The sequence below is a fragment of the Phaeodactylum tricornutum genome, chromosome 18 (assembly GCF_000150955.2).
Source record: "Phaeodactylum tricornutum CCAP 1055/1 chromosome 18, whole genome shotgun sequence".
NCBI classification, from domain to species: domain Eukaryota; phylum Bacillariophyta; class Bacillariophyceae; order Surirellales; family Neidiaceae; genus Phaeodactylum; species Phaeodactylum tricornutum.
In genome coordinates this window covers 141,022-165,510 of record NC_011686.1, presented here as the reverse complement: position 1 = coordinate 165,510, position 24,489 = coordinate 141,022, and the positions used below count along the sequence as shown (strand labels likewise).

The following is a 24,489-nucleotide window of genomic DNA, read 5'->3' as shown; positions in this document are numbered from 1 at the left end:
CGGCTTGTTCGAAAAAGACACGCAACGGAAATGAAACGAGGGACAGTAGGTACACTATTGACCGTCAATAATAACAACAACTACTACAGGCAACAAAATCCAACGAAAAAGCGCATACGGGGAAACGAGACATAGTCCGAGTGAGAGTGTTGTGCGGCAAATAGTAAACGTCGCGGCCAAGTAGCAGGCGTCGTGTCGCTCGCACTCCCGTCGGCTCGAAATTCGGTTGGATTGCGGGTGCCTTCGTTATCTACCAACGAAACGCCAACACTCCGAAGCATGACATCCGTCGTTACCCACGGAGAAAAGACTCCCAGTCTACCGAGAACATATTCAGTACCGCAGATTCGGCACGCGGGTAGGGCGCACGTGCGGGGGAAAATCCGTCGCGTTTGGCGACACCGGTATCTGGAATTGTGGGACAACGGGCTCGTGCGGTATTACGAACTTCCGTCGGCCCGGACGAACGAAGGGAACTTCGGCTCTTCCTCGACAACAGCTGAGAGCCCCCATCCGGAGGACGCCCAACACCCACACCGTCGCGTGCAGAAGTATACCTTGGCGATTTATCACGCTCGCATTCTCGACGTTACCACCTTACGAGATATTCACGTGGGATTGCCGAGGGGCAGTTTCGGCTTTTTGTTTCGGGGACAAAGACTTTTGCATTTGGAAACCGACGAGGAGGATGAACAAGAAGATGCCATAGTAGACGCTTTGGACGATCCTTCTGGGACCACCACGATGCGTACGTTGGAGGCACAATCGCAGTCTTACCACCAGCAGCAACACCAACATCATCATAGCCTCTCGGCACTTGCCCTCCTCTCCACGCCATCCATCATGATGCCTACCCGTCGACACAACAAACTCACTGCTTCGTGTCAAGGCGAAACACCCAAAGAACAACGGGACTTTCTGTGCGCCGTGAGTAGTTTGGAAGAAGCACAATCCTGGGTGGTCGCCCTCCAGTGGGCCTCCACGCAACAGCAACACCAACGGGGACTCGTGTCGGAACCGTGGTGGCTTTCTCCGTCTCCTACGGGAACCCCTACGGACACTCGCTCTGTTTCTACCACCGCCTTGACCACCGCCCACAGCACCCCTGCTAATACCAGAAAGGGTGCCGAGCCCGAGCTTCCGATCGTCGTCGATGACTTTGACGATGACACTTCGTCGTGGGAAATTCACGACACGCCCAAAGTGTGGACGCTGGATGGTTCGGCAAGCAGTCCATCTTCCCCACGGAACAGTCCCGCACGCACGACAAATGCGGTTGCTATATCCACCGTTCCGCCACTTTCCCCCACCACGACTGGCACTACTAACGCTAGTGTCTCCACGGCAATTCCGGGCCACCGTTCTGCCCACAAAGCTACCCATGCCATCGCGCCTTCTTCATCGCCATCCAAAGGCAAAGTCGTCGTTACCAAAGTAACCACCTTTCGTATGGTGCGTCTCTTGGGAATGTTGAAATTCGAAGTGGCCTACGAAATTCACGGACTACTTCTGAAATCCGTTGTGGTTCACGATTCCGCCGAAACTGCCACGCCTTGGCAAGCAGAGTCGTGGGTTTTATTGCGAACGGCCGACGATTTTCAAACACTCCTGAGCGATTTATGCCAAGAACTTGGACCATCCCTCTTGGATCAGGTACAGCTGGAGCCAATTCGAAAGTTGCCGCGCTATCGGCAGTTTCCGTCCTTCCGGACCGTGCAATCTTCACTATCGACGGTGGACAGTATTTTGCGCAGTCTCGTGATGGATGCAAGTATGGTTAACGCAAAGGCCATGAAGAAGTTTTTGGGCATCGGAACAACCACCGGAGCGGCGGACCAGACAAACACGTTTTCGTCCGACTCTTTCTTGCGACGCTTTTGGCAAGCTCACGCTTCCCAGTCTACTTTGCAAAATAAAACTCGCACGTTGCGTCCTCGTACACGCACGGACCAATACGTGAAATCCTGGTTGCAGTCCTGTCGCAGTGATCCGTCGATATGGGATGTCTACGCGGTGCGTTGGCTACGACGGCCTTGGTGGCTCGTGAGTGGTATTGGCGTCACGGCGGCCAGCATTGTACCTCTGGCACGGTGGTGGCAACGCGCTATACCTGTATTGGCGGTGCGGCTGGATGTACTTGTGGTGTCTTGGCTGGGGGCCGCCTACTTTGGCCGTTGGGTCCTTTTGATTCCCGGCACAGAACGGTCTGCCGTGAACACCATACTTTCTAACCGATCGGCAACAACCACTCCCCAAAAAACCGCCAAATCAGTGTCGGCTACAACAGGTGATACACAATCCAAGACAGCAATTACAAAGATACCGAACGCTTTGATCGAATCCCAGCAAATGCAGTTGGAGGGGGACAATTTTGTGGATTCTGCTTCGGCATTGGATGAGATAGACTACGATGGGGAAGAATCGGAAGGGGAAGAAGCGAGTGGACTACCGGATACTTTAGATGTATCGTTCAACGAAGGTTTGCTATCGTCTCCACTGCCGCAATATCCACGAAACGACGGGGTTTCGTGCTGGAGTCAACCTCCGTACGGCATTTTTCATGTCCGGGGGAATACGTACTTGCAAGATCGCGTCAAAGTACCTTCCGGTCCCGCACCGTTGACTTGTCGGGGAGTCGACGTTTGGATGACGGACAATCCGGAACGACACATCGCTCGACACCCAGCGGTATTGGGAGGTAAGCTCGGTGAACACGACACATTTTTGGTCAATTTTCTGCTGCCCTTTGGCAACTTTGTCGCGTATTTTAGTATCCCCCCTTTGGACAAATTTCCCGACAAGCTACGCCAAGTTTGGCTTAATTTTCTCAAAGGCGACCAGCAGTATCGAGATGCGCGTCTTAAGCTGTTGCCTATCGTTATTGAAGGTCCGTGGATTGTCAAGACGGCCGTCGGTCCGGGAAAGTCCCCAGCCCTGTTAGGGAAAGTAATACCGTTGCAGTACTTTTTCCGCGATCCGGAGCCGGGGGGCCGCAAGGGAGTGTACGAAGTGGACGTAATAATTACGGCATCCACCATTGCGAAAGGAATTTTGAGTGTCGTCAGGGGGCACACTAAAGCGGTAACGATTGGATTCGCGTTTATCATAGAAGCTTCGAAGCAAGAGGAATTGCCCGAAACCGTACTGTGTTCCTTTCAGGTACACTCGTTGCATTTGGAAGATTGTCCCCTTTTACCCGTATGCAATTTGGATAAGGTGAACGATAGTGTGCTAACTGTAAGATAAAACGAAAACCACAACCTGCTTAGACAACAGACCGTGCCCCTGAAGTGTTGTTGTTGGCTCCTGTCGAAGCCGGATACGGATACGCACCACTTGCTCTCGTCAGCAGAGATGGCTCTAGACTACACTTTGGTTCCTCGCTCGGGCGGTAGCAAGGGAGATGGTTCGGGCAAACAGGCGGTGGTGCCCAAAATCATGGATCGTACTTCTCCGTTGCGAAAGCGGTAGGAGGAAAAGGCGCCGACGTTATCGGCGCGGGCGGCGTATAATTGCGCAATCTGTAAGACATCCGCGTGCGAGACACAAACAATATGGGCGCGCTCGTAGGTTTCTTCCAGTGCGGTGACGAGTTCGTGCAGACGAGTACAAACGGCCGCTACCGATTCGACGCCAAATGCTGTATGGGTCACGTTGAACTTGTCCAAGGGCCAAACGTAGGAGTAGGTGTATATGGCTTCGTCGTCGAGTCGACCAAAGAATCGCTCCATGAGTCGCTCATCAAGAACCACATTAGTATTCACTAGGAGTCCCAAGGCTTGTACGCGTTCGTCCAATTCCTGGAGTCCGTCGAGACAGGCTCGGGCGGTGGAACGAGCTCTGGCAAAGGGCGACGATACGAAGACTACGTTTTCTCCGCGAGTGGCGTTTCGCTCCAGAGCGTCCAAGAGCTGGGATGCAGCGTCCTTGCCTTGTTGGTAGCCGGACAGTGTCACGTCGTGTTTGTCGGTGTACGCCAGTGTCATTCGATCCGACGAAATGACTTGCGCGACGTTGGCCGTGGACTGTCCATGGCGTAACAGATAGTAGCTATTTTTGAGTTCCAACGGCAGCGGCTCGGGCATTTCTCGAACCTCCCGAACACGTTGTAAATCCGAGTGTGGTAGGACGGACAAAGATGTGCCGTCGCGTGGCCGACACGCGTGTATTCCGTGGAAACGTGTGGGTCCGAAGGAATCAGGCAACCTTGTCCATTGGCGAGTGGGCCGAGGTGCAAACGCCGTTGTGGCAACTACCCACAGCCATCCCACGAGGCTTTTTCGTTGCGGAATCATTCCTCGTCGTTAAGAATCCTGTGTGTCTCTTGGTAGTCAAGGCGTAGGCAAAGGTGAACACACCAAAGCTAGATTTGTTTGGACTGAGAGAGTGAGTGTTCATTGTGCAATGAGATATGCTTACGTTAGTACCGATCCAGAATTCTCTATCCGCCGTCACAATCGACCGGTATCTGTCTGTGGAGAGATGGACAGACTGACTGTCAAGGATAAGTTTCCGTTGGCACCATTTTTCCGCTATTGCATTGCGGTGGATGTACTATTGTTTTGCTGCCAATCTGGCCTATTCATTTCTTTTTCCGGTGTATGTACTTTTCTTGGTCTCGTGACGTTGACCGATCAGGGTGGTCTCGTTGGTCAACCGTGTAGAGAGCGCGGTGCCACGCTCGGAGTGCTAAACCTTTCGAGAGCTCGAATGTGACGATCCAAAAGGTTCAACGTACGGGTTGGGTTTGGGTGCGAGAGCAACGTCGGGAGCGGGCAGGGATATATCCCCCATCACAGCGAGATGCACGCCCCGTTCTAGCTAGAAGCTAGTGTAGCTAGGATTCGACTCGCGACACCCCCCAAACGCTCACCCGTACGGTACGGTAGGCTACGGTACCTGTTGTACAGCGCACGATAGTCGACGCCCCACACTGTGAAACTCTCTCTGGTTTTCGGGTCTAGCCAAAAATACACCATGAAGGTCATCGCTGCTCTTATCGCTACTGCTACTACCGCTTCGGCGTTTGCACCCGCCGCATTCGGCGTCCGTTGTACGTAGTCCTGATTCCGTATGCGTGTATAACAACGTAGACTTGTATTGTGTATCGTCTGTTTCTGTGTGAGTGTGTGTGTATCTATCGATCAAACGCAGCCGCGTGTCGAGCACGATGGAATGCATCCCCGGAAGAGTGTGTCTTCCATTTCGTATGGTTGCGTTTTCCAATCTGGGTCCCTTTGCCCTACACGGCGACCACTGACTCGATTTGTCCTCTTTGCTTTCTTGTTTGTGTCCATTTTATATTTGTGTCCATGTTTCTCTATTTTGGAAATGATTGATCGATATGACTCTAGCCGCCACGGCCGTATCCATGGCCGAGTACGATTTGGAGTTCGGCAAGAAGAACGCGTACGTGCCCGCGCAGGGCGGCGACGGTGGCCAGGGAACCTTCGGGGCCGTCAGTCCCAGCAACTGGCGTGTGCCCGGCACCAGTCCGGTGGGACAAGCCAGTTACTCGGGTGCGGCGGATGGCGGTGACGAACCGTGGTTCGCCGAAGCCGTCTCCACGGTGGAGCTTGATTTGAAAAAGGCCGACGATACCCTCAAGGCCTTCACCAAGGAAGCCGCCGACTTTAAAGCCGCGGAATTCGCCAAGGCTAACAATGTGGACAAGAGCAAGGCCATGACGGATTTGGTGTCGGAACTGGGATACGACAAGTTCCTGGAATCTTCGCCCAACCAACTCAAGAAGGTGTGGGAGAAGATGAACGGCACACCGGAAGAAAAGAAGGAGTAAACAACGATGGGCCCATCCCCGAACACGTCTCGGCCTACTTCGTTTACTAGACTAATTTGCGTTGGCACTGGCGTTGGCATTGGCGTTCTCTTTAGTATTGTATCCCTAGTTCGATGACTGTTTTGGGGCATCGACTAGGCTCGAGTCGAACCCCGTCCGTCCTAGAGTAGGTTGTTCACAACACCGTCCCCTAACGTTCGTTAGAAACCCCCTTCCAGGGTGGAACCGTCCGGTAGACGACAACACGCTTACCTGTACCATGATGGTTGGCTGTGTCCCGGTTGGGTGCCGCTTGTACGGATAAAGTGTTCCCATGACAGAGGTAGTCGTCCGAAGGGGACCTTTTGGTTCCGTGTGGGTATTGGTGGTGGTGGTGGTGGTTGGGTATTTTGTGGTTGTTGTGACGCGTGTGGAAAGAGACAGCTCTGCAGACGCGCCATTTTCAAATCCAATTAGGGTATCGAATTCGAATACCCTAAGTACGGCAGCGCGGAGAGTCCTCCTCGCGCGTCCCCGCGTCGCTTCCCGTCCGCGCCCGACTCGCTCGGAGGCAAAAAAAAACACCAGTTTGCCGAAACCACGGCCGTCGTATCATCACCACGACGGCATTGCCATTGTTGTTGCTGTGTTGTTGCCATTGTTCTAGTATCTATTGTCGTATCTTAGTACTGAAGTGGTTGTTGTTGAGTGTTACTATTCCTACGACAATTACTATTGCTGCGACTGCTGTCGATTCATGTTGCCCTCTCGACACGTCCGTCACGCGTATCGTCGTCGTGTCGGGTGGCGTCTCCGGAGCGCTTCGATCGCTCCGACGATCCCAACGTTCGGGTTGTCCTCTTCCCGTACGGCGTCTCTGCACACGGGTAGACCCGTCGTGTGTACCCACACCAGTTACCCCCACAACACGCGCAACAATCACAATCACCAGAAACCTCACGTCTGTCAAACACGCCGTTCCAAAGTGTTCGTGTCCAAACACAACCAATCCTTGCAATTGTCAGCCCGGGACATTTTGGACTACTGCGACGCACAGGGCGTCGAGACGGAAGGCTCACGGACGACTCCGTCACACGTCATTCTCCGCACCTGTCCCTTCTGCGACAAGCCCACGCACGGCAAAGCCGACAATCAGCACAAGTGTTACCTGCAGATCGGAGGCGGCGCCTACTTTTGTCACCGTTGCGGCAACGGCGGATCCTGGTACGACTTCAAAGCCACGCTCGGAGGATTCCACGTCACGGGCGTCACGGACGTCGGCGTCGGCACCACGCGGCCGTCGACGGGACTCCGCAGCGCCCGGACGCCCCACCACGCACCCTGGGCCAACACCACGCAGTCCAAATCGCAACGTCCCCAGGCGGGCGTCCGACACGCGTCGGTGGCACAGGCGCGGACTACCGAAGATCGTTTCCGGGACTTTTTGGAAACATCGACGCCCGTCCAACGAGACGTCGAACCCTTGCCGTTGCCGGCGCGGAAACTGCAAGCCTGTTACTCGACACAGTTGTTCGATCAGGGACCCAACGAGGTGGAAACCTACTTACGGGAAACCCGGGGACTGCAGAAGCGGACGCTCCGAAAGTACGGAGTGGGACGAGCCAATTACAACTTTCTGGACGACGCCAATCAATGGGTCAAGGCCGAATGTGTCAGCTTTCCCTGGATCATGAGTGTGGCCGCCGTAGAGTATCAGGAAGAACTCCGGGGAGCCAAGTTTGTCTGGAACGCCGAACCTTTGCCCGCACCCTCCCAGCCCCCTCCCGCGACCACACCGACCGACGATGTCTCTCTTGGGACCGATCCTCACGACGACGACGACGAGGGTCATCACAACGATCCAACCACCGCTATCACCACCATACCAACCACAGCTCTAGCCAACAACGGCGCACCACTCTCTTTGGAAGAAACCAAACACCAATCCTTCTTGACTCGTCGCATTAAAGTACGCGCCGTTGCCAAGAAATCCTGGCAACGCTTGGACCCGCCCGGGGGTGGGTGGGGACTCTTCGGCTTTCACACGGTCCCCCCGGAAGCCACCGAAATCATCCTCACCGAAGGCGAGTACGACGCCATGGCCGTATGGCAAGCCACCGGACGACCCGCCGTCAGTTTACCCAACGGATGTCGATCGCTGCCTCCCGAAGTATTGCCACTCCTCGAAAACTTTGCCAAGATCATTCTCTGGATGGACAACGACGGACCGGGGCAGGAAGGAGCCGAGCAATTTGCCAAAAAAATTGGTCTCGAACGAACATACATTGTCAAGCCGGGGAAACAGCACGTCCCGGAGGACGCTCCACTGCCCAAGGACGCCAACGATGCGCTCTTGCAGGGCCTCGATTTGGAAGCCATGGTCCGGGACGCCCAGCCAGTCCCGCACGAACGCATTCTCACCTTTCGGGACCTGCGCTCCTCGGTCCTCCACGAAATCATTCATCCAGACAAGTACGTTGGTGTGCCCATGACGAGCTTGCCGGCCCTGACGAACATTATCAAGGGATTCCGTCGCGGAGAAATGACCGTACTGACGGGCCCCACCGGGAGTGGCAAGACCACATTCCTCGGTCAGATGAGTTTGGATTTGGCCGAACAAGGGATCAATATGTTGTGGGGGAGTTTCGAAATCAAAAATACCCGACTTATCCACAAACTTATGCAACAATTCTCGAGAGAACCACTTCCCACCGGTGAGCAAGCCGTGGAGAGCAAATTGGAGGCGCTGGCTGATCGCTTCGAGCGTCTGCCTTTTTACTTTATGAAGTTCCACGGCGGGTCCGATGTCGACGACGTTCTTGATGCCATGGACTATGCAGGTACGTCGTGCTACGGAGAGTAGGAAGTAACGAATGCATTTTTTTCAATGCGTGACGACCGGCGTCTCTCACTCGGTTACACACTCCTTTTGCTTTATCAGTGTACGTGAACGATGTCGAGCACATCATTCTGGACAATATGCAATTTATGATCTCTCGCAACAAAAACAAAACATCCACGTTCGACAAGTTTGACGTCCAAGACGTGGCGATTGAAAAGTTCCGTAAATTTGCTACGGACAAGAACGTTCACGTGACCTTGGTGGTGCACCCCCGTAAGGAGCAAGAAGATATGAAACTAAGCATGGCGAGTATCTACGGCAGTGCCAAGGCAACACAGGAAGCCGACACCGTTTTAATCCTCCAGACCGACGGTCGTCGGAAATATATTGAAGTTAAGAAAAATCGTTTCAACGGCAACCTGGGCCACACCCCGTTGCATTTTGATCGGCTCACGGGCCGGTACGGAGAACAAGCTACGGCAAACAGTGATCGGGCGCCGCCAAAGCGCAGCTCATATTCGGGCGTGGATAGCCGAACAGATGTCGTGGTGCGACCAAGAGTCGCGCTGAGCAAGGTCGACGAGAACGCACCATCCCACTGGGACTCCTTCTTTACCGGCGCGCAACCAGAACCAACACCCACAAAGTAACCATAGACTAACCGCTGTACACTAACTACACCAGTCACGACGACTCATCCCTTTCAACGAGGAATGTACTGTCAATTGCATGCGGCTACGTTACGCGAGGAATCCACCCGAGAGAAAAAAAACCCAGTGTAGCTACACATCCATATCCTTACATTAGTTACTGGTGTTCATCGATCAATTCCTGCAAACGTGCCGGATTCGCTCCCATTAGACGATCAATAACTTCACCGCTTTTAAGAAACACAAAGGTTGGCATGGCCGACACGTTATATTTGGCAGCCGTGTCGGGGTTCTCGTCGACGTCAATTTTGATAAAGACCACCCCGGGAATCGCTTCCGATAACTGTTGGAACTGTAGAAAGAAACATGGAAAGATAGCGTGAGTAGGTGCTGGAGTGTCCCGAACGAGATTAGCAATCCAATTGAAAAAGGAATGACTCGTTGCCTGTTTGACTCAGCCTAATCTTCATCGATCTCAGCCTGGACTTACGAGCGGAGCAATCATCTTGCAGGGACCGCACCAGGTAGCCGAGAAATCAATGACCACCAGCTTTCCTTCCGATCCCGCTTTCAGGACAAGCGCATCGACATCTGCCAAGCTCTCCGGTTCGTGGACTTGTCCACCTCGTACCGAGAGCGCCGGTACTCGCTGTACGACGCCGAACAAAGTGGTGTCGTCCACCGCTGCACAACTGGAGGGAGCTTTCGTTGCGGGGGCGGGTCCTTGAACGGCATCTCCCGTCATAAAGGTTCCGTACAGCATAACAGCTGCTACTAGAAGGTATGAGCGCATCTTGATTGTCCTTAGGTCTATGCGGGGGAACCGCGAGAAAGAGAATATTTGGGAAGATGAATGACTGTGGATCCTCCCCTTGATGGATTCCGAACAGTCCGTGTCTTTCACGTCTCGGCACTGCGGCAGTGCTACCCAATGTTTGACTGTGATTGCTGGAGATTTGGATTGTCCATCACGGACAGACTGACTGCCTAACTCGACAACGCTTCGTTCTGGTTCTTGACACGCGGCGTTTGACAGTGAGCAACGATGCAAAAGTACAGCCGCCGAATGGGGTAATTTCGTGGCAACAGGAATATTTGAGTTTGGCTTGTCTGGTTACTGGTATGACGTCTTCCTTTCTCACCGGTCCTCTCTCCACATTCGGATGCGCCCCCCAACCGTAATCAGTTGATATTTATTTCTACTCTAAGTAGTCTGGCCACGTCGGATGACGGCAGCCCCTCAAGCCGTTGATAATCCTAAGTACGCACACACTAACCGATATTGAAGTTCTCGGGCGACTCCGACGTTCGCTCACTGATTGTCAACGCACCTATGAGGTCACGCTCCTCACAACTCAACGCGTACACAACCGACCAAGTTGCCAACATAGTCAATTACGTCCACTCCGGTCGTGCAAACTTAGACCGGTATCATTGGGGTCACAATTTCGACGAGGCACATTCAATTCTCGTTATCTCTCCGGCTCGCACAACAAGCGTGTTGTTCCCAGCTTGACTTTCGCGTCCATTGTCACCAAGACGACCACCAAATCAACCAACATGCCGCCGCAACAGTCCCGAGCAAAGTCTCGCCCGTCCAGCTGCAAATCGAACTTGTCTTCTGACCATGACTTTCCCAACGTTTCCGTGGAGGTTTCGTACGAGGCTTTGTCCGTTAACGAACAAGCCCTCATAAACGAAATTGCCAAGGCGGAGCACCAGCTGCTCAACGGTCAAGTCGACTTGGCTCAAGCTACCGAACAGGCCCGCACCAACGTTAGTTCTTCGGCGACGGCTGCCTTTCTCGCTCTCTTTGCCAAGGAACTCACTCGAGTTTCCGTCTGCATTCAAAGTGAAGAACGGAATCAAGAATATGCCGTCAAGGCCCTCTTGACCAGCATGGACATTGTCACATCCAACGCTCGTGGTCGTCTCTCGCGGGACTCCGTTCGGGGCTTTCAACAAAAGGCCAAGCTACAGGCAGAAGGCTACATTCAACTCCAGCGCTTTGCCGCAGAGTGCAGCGATATCCTCACCCGAGTCGCGACCTACGCCGACTCCCAGCTGCACACGTGCTGTGTAGACACTCTGTCGGTATCGGCCAACAAGCGCAGCCTCAGCTCTGCCTTTGTCGTCGTCCTCAGCGATGTGTACAACGCTATCCGAGAGGCCGATAATCAAGGACCCGGGGGCGACAGCAAATGGGTCGCTCCATCTTCCTTTGAGCGGGTAACCTCCAAGTACTGGTACGTCTCACTCATCTAGTCCGTTGTGCAACAAGAGACCTGACGCTCTACCAGAACAAACCACAACTCTCTGTTTCGGCCTTGCTCACTTTCGTTACCACTCACTTCCACCTTTTACAGGGTCTCGGAAGACAAGCTTACGGAACTTCTTTTGGGGGCAGCATCGGAAGCTCCCCTGCTCGTGTACGGATGTAGCGGGCGGCTCACATCCAAAGCCGACTGCCAGCGTATCGAAGGCGACAAGCTCTGGGATACTCTAGCCACTACGATTTCTTCGGTCTACTTCGACTCGCCCGATATGAAGCTGTACCGCGATCGCATTGCGCGCCTCGAGGGAGCCCAACTGCTCCGCGCGCGCTGGTACGGAAAGAAGCCCACCGGAAGCAAGCCCGTCTTTCTCGAACTCAAAACTCACCACGAAAAGTGGGTCAACACCAAGTCCGTCAAGGAACGTGTCAACATCCGAGAAGCCGACATGAAGCACTTTTTGGCCCACCGCAAATGGACCATTGCTGATGCACAGTCCATCGTCTTGGCCGCCAACAAAGACATGGGCGAAGAGGAACTTTGCAAGGCAGCCAATCTGCTTTTGACAATGCATAAATTGGTTGTCCGACTTGATCTACGGCCATGCGTGCGATCCGCCTACAGCCGAGCTGCCTTTCAGTCTCCCAAGGACAACTCATTGCGACTCACGATTGATCGCAATATTACGCTCATTGACGAAACTCGCACTTCCAGTGGAAGTTGGTGTCTGCCCGACGACGCTGTAATTGGATCGGACATGGCTCGAACCGTCCCGTACGCTGTGTATGAAATTAAGTTGGCCGGAAGCGAAATGCCAGCCAGTATGCAGGCATTGCTGGATTCCGGTGTGATTCTTGACGCGGCAAAGTTTTCCAAATTTTTAACTGGCGCGGCGGCCTTTCAGGGTGGTAAGATCAACGTGCTTCCCTACTGGGCCGAATATGACACTTTCATCCCACTATTTTTTGGAAAGCCGACAGCTGCCAATGACGTTGCCACCCCGGTTAGCATGGCTACAAGCCGAAACTTTCCAATCGCAACAACGCAATCAACCTCTAGTGAACAGTCGCTTTCCAAAACGAATGTGACTGGTACGAGCCCGTTTGGAAACTGTGCATCCAGCGCCAGAAGCCGTGAATCAGTGACAAAGATTGAACAAAGAATAGCCCCCAAAAAACCTGCCCGTGTGGAACCCAAGAGCTATTTCGCAAACGAGCGCACGTTCATCCAATGGATCAGTGCTGCGCTCCTTCAAGTTACTGTTGCCGTGATTTTACTTGAATTTGAGTCCCAGCACCCTGAGTATCCTTTGGTATCCATTGGCCTGCTTCTTTGCGGATGCGCAGCTGTTATCATAGCGTACGCTTTGTATGCCTATCATCGCCGCGTCAGACTTCTCATGTCGGGAGAACCGTATGGCTACATCGACCATACTGGACCTACTTTCTTAGGCTGTTCCATCTTCATTGGTCTTTTGGCGCTTCTGATCATCTTCATGAACCAACGCGATCCCGAGAACGGTGGATTTTGGCAGGAAAACGAAAGCCGCGTTCTCCCACCTTCCATAGCTTCGCCTCAAATCAGACCTATCCCCAGACAATGCATTCTTCACCAAACCAACGGAATTTCGTTTCTGGACAAACAGCCGAGCGACATAGCTGTGGATGACGGTCGTGGCATGTTCATAGTACCTACTATGTCGTCGATTCATGGATATGACGTCTCTGAGGCAGTTACTGACGAGGTTACGGGTGAAAATACGAAGGTACTCGTGGACATTCCAGGCTCCAATTTCGAAAGCTTGGCTCTAGTAGGAGATTTTATTTTTGCACTGTCGTCGAAGGAGGACTCGCTAACGTCGGAATTGGTAGCGTTAAGCTGGGTCTCTGATTCTCAGCTCCAAGAACAACAGCGCTGGACGCTTGATACTCCTCGAGCACAAGGCATTGCTTATGTTCCTGGTGTCGATGGCGGAAAGGGAAAGTTTTACATTTCGGGAGACAAGGGGGCCGATGTAGCGACAAGTGAGCGCGGATTCATTGATATCTACGAGCACGTGGAAGTTGGTGAGCCCGATCTAGTATCCCACTCGCTCAATACAAAACTCCTTACAAGGGGCTTGATCGATTCCAAGATCGCCACTCTTCAATTTTTTGAAGACCACTTGTACGTGCTGCACGATCATGCGCATCTGGTTCGAGTGTGGAATATTGAAACGGGTGTCACCACAGCGGAATGGACTCTTCCGCAAGGAGAGCAGTGGGACGGTATGATGTTGGTGCGCCAAGAAGTTGAAGAAGCATCCCCCAGCGATCGTAGACTCCGGGGTAGTGTACGCGGCTTGAGTGACGTTCCCGACAACACTGCCTCGACGTCTTTGATGCTTCACTTGAGTGCGGAGTCTCCGCCCGAAGTGTGGTCGTTTGGCGTTTCGGAAGGAAATTTACCAGGTTCTATCGTACTTCCCGAATGCGCTGCGGCGACTGTATAATTAACCTGTTGTTACACTTTACATTTTGCTGTGTCTAGAGCTGTAGCATATTTGGCAGTCGCCGTAACGTACACTCTAAAAGCTCTTGCATATATGTTTGTCAAAGGAGGCGCATGGTCTAGCTGTAGACGGAGAGGTGCTCTTACTTCAATGTGAAACTTGACAGTGAACGGGATGTCGAGAATAGGCAGCTGTGCGACTCTGTCTGTCGTGTCCGTCATAGGAAAATATCTAACTTACAGCGTAGCTTCCTCCGTCTACGTCACCACAACAATATTACGTATGTAGCAAATTCCTCGATTTCTCACCGGTTCTTTCTGAATCCCGTGAAAAGCTCCTATGGTTGCACTGGCCATCGGGAGAGTCATTAAATCTTGTTCGCAGATTTTACTGTTTTGCGGTAGCCATTCATTTCGGTTTGTAATTAGTGACGTCATCTATCTACAGAAGCAGGAATGACCTTTGAAATGTGTTGAAAGTTTCAACAGAATTTGTTCGCTGGCGGACATGACGCAAACGCTTCTTTGATTACATACTTAATGAAAGAGAGAATATAATTGATATCCGGGTTTTTACGGACACGATGAGCATAAGGAAGGAACGGAATATCCCAAAATTTCGAATGCCTCGGTTGCACGATCGATGCCTTTCGCCTTCCCCGTCAACGCAGCTCACCTCTTCACTCGGCTATTCTTGCTACACTCATAAAGAAAAAAAAAGGTAACAAGACACAAATCAGATATGGCTCGTCTTCCTCCTACGGAAGCTGCCGGTGCACCTCAAAGGGATTCTTCGCGTTGCTTTCCGTGGAGCCGAGCAGGCAGCATGGGTAAAGGAAAAGAAAGAGCGTCGACGAAGCAGGGAGCGCGTGTCGAACCAAAGAGCTACTTTGCCAACGAACGAACTTTCATTCAATGGATCAGTGCTGCCCTTCTTCAAGTTACTGTTGCGGTAATTCTTCTTGAGTACGCCGGTCAGCACCCCGAATACCCCCTCGTACCAGTCGGTCTCATGCTTTGTGGGGCTGGGGGGTGCGTCATTGCCTACGCTTTGTTTGCCTACCATCGTCGCGTAACTTTACTCACCGACGGAAAACCCTACGGCTACATTGATCACTTGGGGCCTACATTTTTGGCAGTTACCATCATTGTGGGAGTCTTAGCACTCACAATCATTGTCGCTCAAGGACCTCTTGAAGAAAATTTGCCGTTTCAAGCCACACTTCAACAGCAGAGTGGTTTCTGCGCCCAACACAGCGCGACGGGTCTTTCCAGTCTCGAATACGAGCCAAGCGATATCCTAGTGGACACGTCTCGTAACATGCTTTTGGTGCCTTCACTAGCGACCATTCGGGCATATGATCTGCCCTCTGCCACCTTGGTCCGCGACGATCCGGTGGTTTCGAAAATACTTGTGGAGGTCCCAGGGGCCAACCTAGAAGGGCTCACCATGGTTGAAGACCGCGTCTTTGCTCTATCCGAATCAGTCATTAACGACGGAGGCCCTTCCCAGCTGATTGAGCTCGGGTGGACAACAAGTTCAAGTGGTACATCCACCTTACAAGTTCTTCAACAATGGACGATTCCGACACCACAGGCGGAAGGGATCGCGTACGTTCCCGGTGGAAATGGGGGAGTGGGAAAACTCTACATTGCAGGAGACCTTTCGCGCAGCCAGCAAAATTTTCCTCCTAACCAACGGGGAAGCTTAGATCTGTATGATCTGCCTCCACGTGTACTCAACAACAGCGCCACCCCTCCCTCCGACAGCATGTCTTTGCGCCCCACATCTGTCAATGCCAAGACACTCAATCAGGGCCTATTGGACTCCAAGATTGGCAGTCTGCAATTCTTCGAAGGTATGCTGTATGTCTTGCATGACAATGCCATAGTGGTCCGAGTATGGGACATTCAAGCTGGTGAGCTCAAAGCCGAGTGGCCTCTGCCGTTCGTCGGTGGCGGCTTTGATAAGCAGTGGGAAGGAATGTGGTTGGAGCGGTGGCCGCTTTCAGTTCCGGAGCGCAAGACCAGAAACTTGCGCGGAAACGCTGCCACACGTCTCCTTGATGAAGAAGATATAGACGACGACGAGGTTACACAAACGGAAACAACGCCAGACCAAGAGTCGGCTGTGCAAGTAGAACCAGCACTGAACGAAGAGCCAATCAATGACGTTTTGGATACAAATCCAGAACGGGTTGGTGGGTCAACGCTTATTTTACACCTCGCGCTCGACACACCACCTCAAGTTTGGTCGTTTGCCGTTGAGGAGGGATCCAGCCCAGGTATCATCCAATTTCCGGATTGTGCCGCGGCGTGAACCACACGCCGCCCTCAATTCTAAGCTTCTTGCTGTAAGAGAATTATTTTTGCATCTGATTTCACATTTTTGTTATCATCGTTATAGAAACGTTTGTTTACTCCGATGCGGTAATAGCATCCGGTGTTCCAGAATACCTTTTGACCACGTAGGCTCAACATTTCACCGGTTTGTGGAAAGCGCAACTCCGACATTTCGCTGAGTACGGAAGGTTATGAATTTGTTATTGACAATTATTGAAAACACCAGAATTATAATGTAAAAGTAGATCACAACCTGAACATTAATTCTAATTATTTCGCAAAAATTCGAGGTGCGTTCACGATTCACGATCCCGGTGACCTGCGTCCTAACCGGTTTGCTCAGTCAAACAAATCTCGCTCGCCTCACAGTCAGCTTTACAGTTCACGCGTTTTCTCATGACATTTTTCTCCTCTCAGAAAACAAATTTGTCTGGACAATTTCAAAGGCCTATCCATTGTGTGATGCTATCATCCGTAGCCAAGATGTTCGCTTCTGACAAACAAGACGAGTTTGCACAGATTGCCCCCAAGCAACGCGCTCGGGTCGAACCCAAGAGCTACTTTGCCAATGAGCGTACATTCATTCAATGGATTAGTGCTGCTCTGTTACAGGTGACAGTTGCCGTCATCCTTCTCGAGTATGCCTCTCACCACCCCGAATATCCGTTGGTTTCGGTAGGCCTTCTGCTATGTGGAGCTGCCGGTATCGTGCTCACGTACGCGCTCTTCAACTACCATCGACGTGTCAAGCTGCTGAACACTGGAAGTCCATACGGTTACATCGACTACATGGGTCCTACGTTTCTCGCTCTAACGATTGTGGTTGGCATCGTTGTGATCACGGTCATTGTTGCACAAGGTCCACCATCCGCAACGCTGCTACCAATGGCATTCGTGCGGGAAGAAGCCGGACTCTGCGCTCAACAAAGCTCCACCGGTCTTTCCAATCTGGAGTACGAGCCAAGTGATATTGTGTTTGACACACAACGCGGACTCATGTTGGTTCCTTCGTTGTCAACTGTCAAAGCCTACACAATTGCGTCTTCCGCCTCCGGAATTCTTGATGTCACACCTGATCAACCAAACATCGCCGCCAAGACATTGGTTGATGTTCCCGGTTCTAACATGGAAGGCCTCGCATATGCCGGCGATCGTGTTTTTGCTTTGTCCGAATCCGTTCGCAATCCAACCGATCCGTCGGAGCTTATTGAACTCAAATGGGTGTCAACAGCAGCAGACTCTCAAGGACAAGGTGGAGACGAGAGCAATTCTACATCAGACTTCAAACTAGAGCTCGTCCAACGATGGTCCATTCCCACACCTCAGGCCGAGGGTATCGCGTTCGTTCCCGATTCGTTCGGCTCGTCCGGCAAGCTATATATTGCCGGAGACAATGGTCCAAACCCTACTACAGGCCTCAATACCGATCGTGGCTCGATTGACGTCTACGATCTTCCCACAATCAGTCAGCAGCAGCTACAACCATCATCGACGTTGAGCTCCAAGACTCTGAATCAAGGCTTGTCGGATTCGAAGATAGCCAGTCTCCAGTACTTTGAGGGCCTACTGTACGTCTTGCATGACAATGTGATTGGAGTTCGAGTGTGGGATTTGACGAAGGGAGAGATACGGGCTGAATGGAGGCTCCCAATGGTTGGCGGTGGGTTCGAAAAACAGTGGGAAGGTATGTGGCTACAGCGTCACAAAGTGGAAGCCATAGTTACGAGGAGAGGACTCCGGGGTAGCGACGGGACAGCCCTTATTGACAATAATTCGTCTGTCACTACGGACAGTGAGTCAACCAGCAAACTGATTTTGCACTTGGCGCTGGATACGCCAGCTGAAGTGTGGTCCTTTGCGGTTGAGGAAGGTGCTAATCCTGGCCAAATTCTTCTGCCTCTATGTGCTGCGGCTTGATGATGGTAAATGTACCTTTGCTGGCGATTGTGCAAGCCTTGTTCCCAGCGACGGTTGCAACGCAGCATCATCTTGCCGCCCTTACCAGACCGTATATATTGTACTGAACATACAAGAACGAAGAAGCTCTTTACCATATGCCTACTAGAGGCGGAGAAATAGCTAGCACTGGAAAACACTTCGGGCAAACAGTTTGTTTAACTTTCATCGTCGGGTACAGTATAGGTTCAGAACAACAAACATTCATGGTTTAATTAGTCCATTATCTGGAATACACGTATTAACATTACATAATGGAGCACTAATTTTTAGATGTACCATGGGTTTTTCCTTGACTGGCACTAGACAGTCACTGAAATTCCTCTCCACATTTTCTATCATCCTTCGTCTGCTAGACTTTCGAACGTAGGTCAACAGCCATGATGTTGGCGAGGGAACGATCCGCGAACCAGTCGAGTCTGGTACGAATCTGGGAAGCCGCGGGTCCGTGTTGAAGAGCGGCAGTGGATACGAACAGGGTGACAGTGAACTCCTCTATAGTTCCTCTCATAAAACCGATCGAACACTTTTCGTGAATGGAAAGATCTATTGTTTTTCATTTGCCATTCTCTCGTCCTTCATTCACTCTAAAGGTTCACGATTAGTTTCCATTCGTAGACATCTCGAAGCAGTGTTGCTGACTTTGCGAACATGGTTGGATGGTGGTGGGCCCCACAAGCGACTGCAGTCGCGTCTTGTGAACCTCCAGCTGGGAAGACCTATTTGACCATAGGCCAAGACCTGGCTGCGATTCAAGACTACGTCACGGATCAGTTCTCGTACAGTTTGCACCGAGCTCAAACAAGGCAGAAGAAGGGTTTGAAATTGTGAGTCATCACACCGTACAGTGCCGTATTTGCAGTTACTAGAAATAGTTCAATGCAGAAACGATATGCGACTCGACTGGTATCGCGTTGCTCTTTCTCACGTCTTAACCTTTGCTCAATTTTTACGCCCTTACGTGCCTAGGAATGAAATCGCCGTGGGACCGATTCCGCCGCTGACGGTGGCAGACTTTTTGCCAGCCGCAACCATGGTCTACACGGACATCCAGACGCTCAGCGGTTTGAAAACACCGATCGACTACGGTAGCGGCGTCCAGGACGCCGTCGGCGTCACTCTGGAAGGACAGGTACCTGGTCTCCAAATTGGCTTGTGGTTAAACGGCACCACCGGATGTGCGGATATTATGGCGGGAAAGTTAAAGGCAGAGATTGACTCGTTGATGACCTTTCTGACAAACGAAAGCAACGCCACCAAGGTCTTTTTGCGCGTTGGATACGAGTTTGACAATCCAGGTTTTGGGTACAATAGTGATCCGGCGCTCTACACGAAAGCCTACGTCAAGATTGTCAACAGTTGCCGTTTCTGGCCGGCTTGCCGCAACAAGGTCATCTTTGTTTGGCATTCGTGGGGAGCCGGTTTACCCGCGAATACCACACTAGCCGACTTTTATCCTGGCGATGATGTCGTCGATTGGGTCGGGGTGAGCATTTTTTCCCAGTTCTACCAGCACTATCCTAGTCTCGGCAGTATCTCGACATTGAACAACGTCTTGGACTTTGCCAACTTCCACAACAAACCCACTATGATCGCGGAATCGACGCCGTTTGGAGGGGTTCATGTCTTGAAAGACCCCTGGAGAGATTGGTATCATCCAGTACTGAAAATAATCAATGCGTACGATATTGGTATGTGGAGCTACATTGATTGCGACTGGGACTCTCTGTCTATGTGGAATGGAACGGGTTTCGGAGACTCGCGCTTGGCGGCGAACCAAACAATCACACGCCTTTGTCAAAAATATGTTTTGAAGAATCCACGTTTCGTTCAGCACGCAGGCCTTTGTGCCGTCGGCCCCGCCAAAACAGGTACACGAGTCTCTAAAAAGGGTGGCAAAAAGCCATTTGATTGGACAGAATGGATGAGTAAGGGCAAAAAAGACAAGATGGATAATGTAGACGAGGGCAACACATTTGGATGGGATAGCGACGGCAGCAGTGGACGCTTAGATCTTTTGGCTGCGAGGGGGAAGGATGGTTTTCTTATAGCTAATGGTTCGTCCTTTTTCTTTGTGGGGGGCATCCTTATTGCCTTGCTTGCCTCGCTTTGGACTCATCGACGACATCGTCGCCGAGGATACGAAACCATCAATGAACTGTTGGTGTAGAACTAAATGGATTTAATGGAAACTTATTGTACAGTTATGCAGTATGACGTTACTGTCTAACTAATAGAGAAAGGGGATTCCTTTCAGGATTCACACATTTCCATATGCATCCGACGGTTTTCGTGATTCGTAGTGTGAGCGGCAGGACGCCGAAACTTTTATCTTAGCCATTTGAGGCGATGAATGGTAGAAGAAGTGGTAACCTGTGGTGCCAAAAAAATGCAAAGCCAATCATTACGTAGCCACAAGAATTTCGGAGGGAGGCGCAAGAAGCTTTTCGTGTTTAACTTTAATATGGTGAGCTTTCTGGAAAGCGCCCCACTCCTCATAGAGCTTTATTGCTTCCCCCACATGATATTCCGCATCTTGCATGTTTGCAGACTTTAAGTGAAATTCGCCCAATTTTTGGTGCGCCATAGCCTGGTCTTGGATAAATCCTTGACGACCAGCCAAAAGAATAGAAATATCGTAGTGCTTCAAGGCGATACTACGCCGTCCATCCAAGGCAGCGAGTTCAGCTTCTAGAAGAGACTCATAGTGACGGACATTAACATTCTGGCGCGTGCAAGGTTTCAAGTTGTGAGACCTACCGCCATGTCAACAAAGCATGATGCTAAGAAATACACTTACCCCCTTTTCCACCCAGCCCGAAATTTTCCTGAGAAATTTCTTGCCCAACATCCGATATTTTCTTCCGCATCTTTTCGATGCAACGGCAAAACATGCCATTCCATTCAAAAAGGCCAATGGGCACAGTCCAAAGACTGCCGGCATTACTTTCTCAAAATAGTTGATCCCCGTCTCCTTAATCAAACCGACAGCTAGCTCAAACTCCTCAAACAAGCATGCGATGTAAAGCTGCATTCGTCGGAGCGCGGCGTACAGATGAACGTTATCATGTGCTTGCCTCAAAGTTAGGTCTTGGTTAACAGCTTCCCCCGTCAAAACTACAGAGTTTTCCGACTCGCCCATCAGATTCAAAACTACCTGCCACAGGAGAAGAGTAGAAGCGAGTTGTTTTGACTGTTTGAATTCCCTCATTTGATTGCTGTATATCCGTAAATCAGCGGCCAGACACGGAAGGGTTCCACCTCCATGCATAGAGTTTTCTAGGTAGAAGTAGATGCACCACATGGCGCTTTCCGTGTCGCCCATTGCCATTCCAACTTGGTAACCATGTAACAATGGCTTCCGAGTGCTTTGAATTGGGTCCGTCCAGTGCATAACAAAAGCCTGGGTGACAAATATGGTGCGCGACTCTACTTTACGGGAGTGGATTGATTCCAGTAAACTCAAAGCATGTTGAGCGTACACTTTCCCTCCAGTGAAATCATTCAGATGGGCAACGAGGGATAGGCCGACGAGAGCAAAGGCAGGTGGAGAAAATTCGCTGACACCGAACCGGAGAGTCCATCTCAAGCTTTTGAGAATAACCAGAGGTAGTATGTCCAATTCTTCCAAGTATGAAAAAGTTGTCAGCCTTCCAAGCAAGGCCATTGCCCATATTTTGGACTTTTCTTTCATTGTTGGTAGATCGGACACTTTTTCTGATGTCAAACGCTTGAGCAAAACCTTGGTTCGTAAAAATCCAGCGACTACAAACATTTTGATGAGGTATTTTGGAAGTTGGCAGTTCAGTAAATATAGAGCGTACAAACACAACTCGGAAGCTTCGCTCATACGGTCTTGCGCACCCAATGAATCCAAGAGCACATTGTACGCCCGTCTCTTGTCCAAAAGAGGCCGATTCGACAAATCCAGGACTTCATTGCAAAGGTTGGTCATGCGATCGAAATTTCCGACGCAAAATTCAGCCTCCGCAGCGGTAGAATATAACTCTAGGCTCAGATCGTACTGGCTGTTCCAATGGTCATTGGACAGTAGCTCAATTCCTTTTGCCAGGTAGACTGTTGCGGTCAAAAATGCAGAAGTCTCAATTGCTTTCACTCCAGCACGAAGATTCAACTTGGCCACTCGATCGCACATCGCATAGTCCGTGGCAAGACCTGCTGCTGCTCCTTCGTTCAACAACTTGACCACGACGAAAATAATGGTGTCGATATCGTCAGGCGTCAAACTGTTCATCAACAATTGACCAATTCGATATTGAATCCCTACCAGCTCATCCCGGTCTATCAATGAGTAGGTTGCTTCTTGTATCTTATCGTGTACCCAGCGAAACGAGTACTCTCCGCAACATTCGACTATACCTTCGTTGACGGAAATGTTCAAGCAATCAATCGCACGAAATCCGTTGGAAGTTGGGTTTTCAGAGGAGGTATCGACTTGGGGCGATTCGATCGGAATTTTTGGTGGCTTGATTGCGTGAAGATGATGAACCACAAGTTGGAAAAGTCCATAGTTGAACGTAGATCCGAGACAAGCAATCAACTGAAGCACTTCTGAAACCCCTTTTGGAAGCTTGTTGAGTTTCTTTTGCATCAGTTCGACGACGTTTGCTGTCGATGCAGTACTCAACAGTACTTTTTCGATGTCCCAGGTCCATTTGAGAGATCCAATATTGAAAGATAACAGTTCATCTTCCGCTAGTTGTGAAAGGAACTGTATGACGTAGAACACATTACCGAGTGTCTTCTTATGAACGACCTCGGCAAGCTCCATCGTCTTTTTGGGGGTAGAGGACAGCAAATCTTCCAGCATTTTGTCAACCTGTGGAACTTCGAGATTTCCCACAGTAATTGATGTTAATGAAACGCCATCTTCATCACTGCTCGTCTTGATGTCACGGATCATTTTTGTCATCAAGTGCGCATCGTGAACTTCGTTGTCACGATAGCAGCCTACCACCATCAGGGATGGATTTTCCCGATCCGTGATGAGAAGCTGTACCAAGTCTAGGGACGCCAAGTCCGCCCACTGTAGATCATCCAGCACCATGACAAGAGGTCCAAAACTACCCATTACTCTCATGAATCGCCGAAAGGCGAAGTTGAAACGATTCCTTGCTTCAAGACGGCCAACTCCAGACTCCGGTGCCAACAAATAGTCACCCCCGACAATTTGTTTCAGGTTTGGTATCACAGTCGACAGAACCTCAGCTTCTTGACCCAGTTCCTGCTGCAATTTTGCTTTCATTTCTTCGAAAGAAAAGTTCCAACGATATAGCGAGCTTTGTGGAGGCAGAAATCCTGTACACGGCTCGACTGTCTGTTCTGGTGCAATTTCTGGTAAAGGCTCGGTTAAGGACAAAACATCGTCACATAGCTGACGACAGGCGGTGACTATGCCTGCGTAAGGTTCATCACGTTGCTTGACGTCGAATTTTCCCGAAATGTAAAATCCCTTGGCCTTTTGTACAGATTTCTGTAAATTCTGGGCCAAAGCGGATTTCCCCGTTCCGGCCGCGCCCGAAATCATTACAAGTTCCCGAGATTGGCTTTTCATTTTGACAAAGACTTCCTGAAGCTTCCGTATCTCCTCGTCGCGTCCGTAGAGACCGAGCGAAGCAAACTGGAGCTTATTGACCGTCATTTCATTCAAACGGAATTCATAAAAAGGGCCGCGTCGCGAGGAACTCAAGGGGGCTAACAATCGTACTCGTCCGAAGCCTTCCTCTTCGAACTCGTGAGAAATATCGCTAATCATAGAGGCCGTTCGATGTGTTGCCGATGCGTTCGACTTGAACATGCTCTATGGAAGGAAGTTGTGGGTTGATCGATTGCTTACAGTGAGCGAATGTCTTGAAATTGCCTGGAGTGTGATATCGGACGATGTTCACTATGAAGTGCACAGCCTCCCAAACTTGGTACGAAGACGACGGTGCCTTTCCCCCCTACCGTAACAGCCACGTAAGAAATTATGCCTGGCTTTTTCACAAATACCGCGGTTCGGATTGAGGAGAAGCGCAGAGAGTTAATGATCTGTTGATTGTGGCAATCTTTTAAATTATCAAACGGTCATCTCAGTCTTTTTGGGCTGTCGCACATGCGTAAAAAGCAGTCACTAAAAATGAGACCTGACGTCACAAA

The 24,489-nt window shown here is 51.0% G+C and overlaps 8 protein-coding genes across 8 annotated transcripts; 5 read left to right on the top strand and 3 right to left on the bottom strand.

Annotated features, from left to right (window-relative positions):
- Window positions 1-279: 279 nt before the first annotated feature.
- Window positions 280-3,246, top strand: PHATRDRAFT_48542 (predicted protein; the record flags this gene model as incomplete). Its single annotated transcript, XM_002183131.1, has 1 exon — window positions 280-3,246. One exon carries the CDS (start codon window positions 280-282, stop codon window positions 3,244-3,246), a length of 2,967 nt encoding a protein of 988 aa, XP_002183167.1.
- A 21-nt stretch (window positions 3,247-3,267) lies between these two features.
- On the bottom strand, window positions 3,268-4,295 carry PHATRDRAFT_54920 (predicted protein; the record flags this gene model as incomplete). The annotated part of the gene is made up of 1 exon (XM_002183004.1): window positions 3,268-4,295. The coding sequence occupies one exon, from the start codon at window positions 4,293-4,295 to the stop codon at window positions 3,366-3,368; it is 930 nt and encodes a 309-aa protein (XP_002183040.1). The 3' UTR covers window positions 3,268-3,365.
- A 2,403-nt stretch (window positions 4,296-6,698) lies between these two features.
- On the top strand, window positions 6,699-9,088 carry PHATRDRAFT_605 (predicted protein; the record flags this gene model as incomplete). Its single annotated transcript, XM_002183130.1, has 4 exons — window positions 6,699-7,043; window positions 7,158-7,470; window positions 7,708-8,616; window positions 8,718-9,088. Coding segments are annotated over 4 exons (1,938 nt in total), but the record flags the coding sequence as incomplete, so codon positions are not given.
- A 310-nt stretch (window positions 9,089-9,398) lies between these two features.
- Trx-h2 (thioredoxin h) lies at window positions 9,399-10,115 on the bottom strand. Its single transcript, XM_002183003.1, has 2 exons — window positions 9,759-10,115; window positions 9,399-9,620 (listed from the first exon to the last, which is right to left on the bottom strand). The coding sequence occupies exons 1-2, from the start codon at window positions 10,059-10,061 to the stop codon at window positions 9,426-9,428; spliced, it is 498 nt and encodes a 165-aa protein (XP_002183039.1). The 5' UTR covers window positions 10,062-10,115; the 3' UTR covers window positions 9,399-9,425.
- A 713-nt stretch (window positions 10,116-10,828) lies between these two features.
- PHATRDRAFT_48538 (predicted protein) lies at window positions 10,829-14,098 on the top strand (the record flags this gene model as incomplete). Its single annotated transcript, XM_002183129.1, has 2 exons — window positions 10,829-11,514; window positions 11,635-14,098. 2 exons carry the CDS (start codon window positions 10,829-10,831, stop codon window positions 14,030-14,032), a joined length of 3,084 nt encoding a protein of 1,027 aa, XP_002183165.1. The 3' UTR covers window positions 14,033-14,098.
- A 2,816-nt stretch (window positions 14,099-16,914) lies between these two features.
- Window positions 16,915-17,223, top strand: PHATRDRAFT_15126 (predicted protein; the record flags this gene model as incomplete). Its single annotated transcript, XM_002183128.1, has 1 exon — window positions 16,915-17,223. A coding segment is annotated over one exon (309 nt), but the record flags the coding sequence as incomplete, so codon positions are not given.
- Window positions 17,224-18,841: 1,618 nt separating this feature from the next.
- On the top strand, window positions 18,842-20,525 carry PHATRDRAFT_48536 (predicted protein). Its single transcript, XM_002183127.1, has 2 exons — window positions 18,842-19,157; window positions 19,216-20,525. The coding sequence occupies exons 1-2, from the start codon at window positions 18,982-18,984 to the stop codon at window positions 20,498-20,500; spliced, it is 1,461 nt and encodes a 486-aa protein (XP_002183163.1). The 5' UTR covers window positions 18,842-18,981; the 3' UTR covers window positions 20,501-20,525.
- Window positions 20,526-20,734: 209 nt separating this feature from the next.
- PHATRDRAFT_48535 (predicted protein) lies at window positions 20,735-24,148 on the bottom strand (the record flags this gene model as incomplete). Its single annotated transcript, XM_002183002.1, has 2 exons — window positions 20,735-21,055; window positions 21,131-24,148. 2 exons carry the CDS (start codon window positions 24,146-24,148, stop codon window positions 20,735-20,737), a joined length of 3,339 nt encoding a protein of 1,112 aa, XP_002183038.1.
- Window positions 24,149-24,489: the final 341 nt, after the last annotated feature.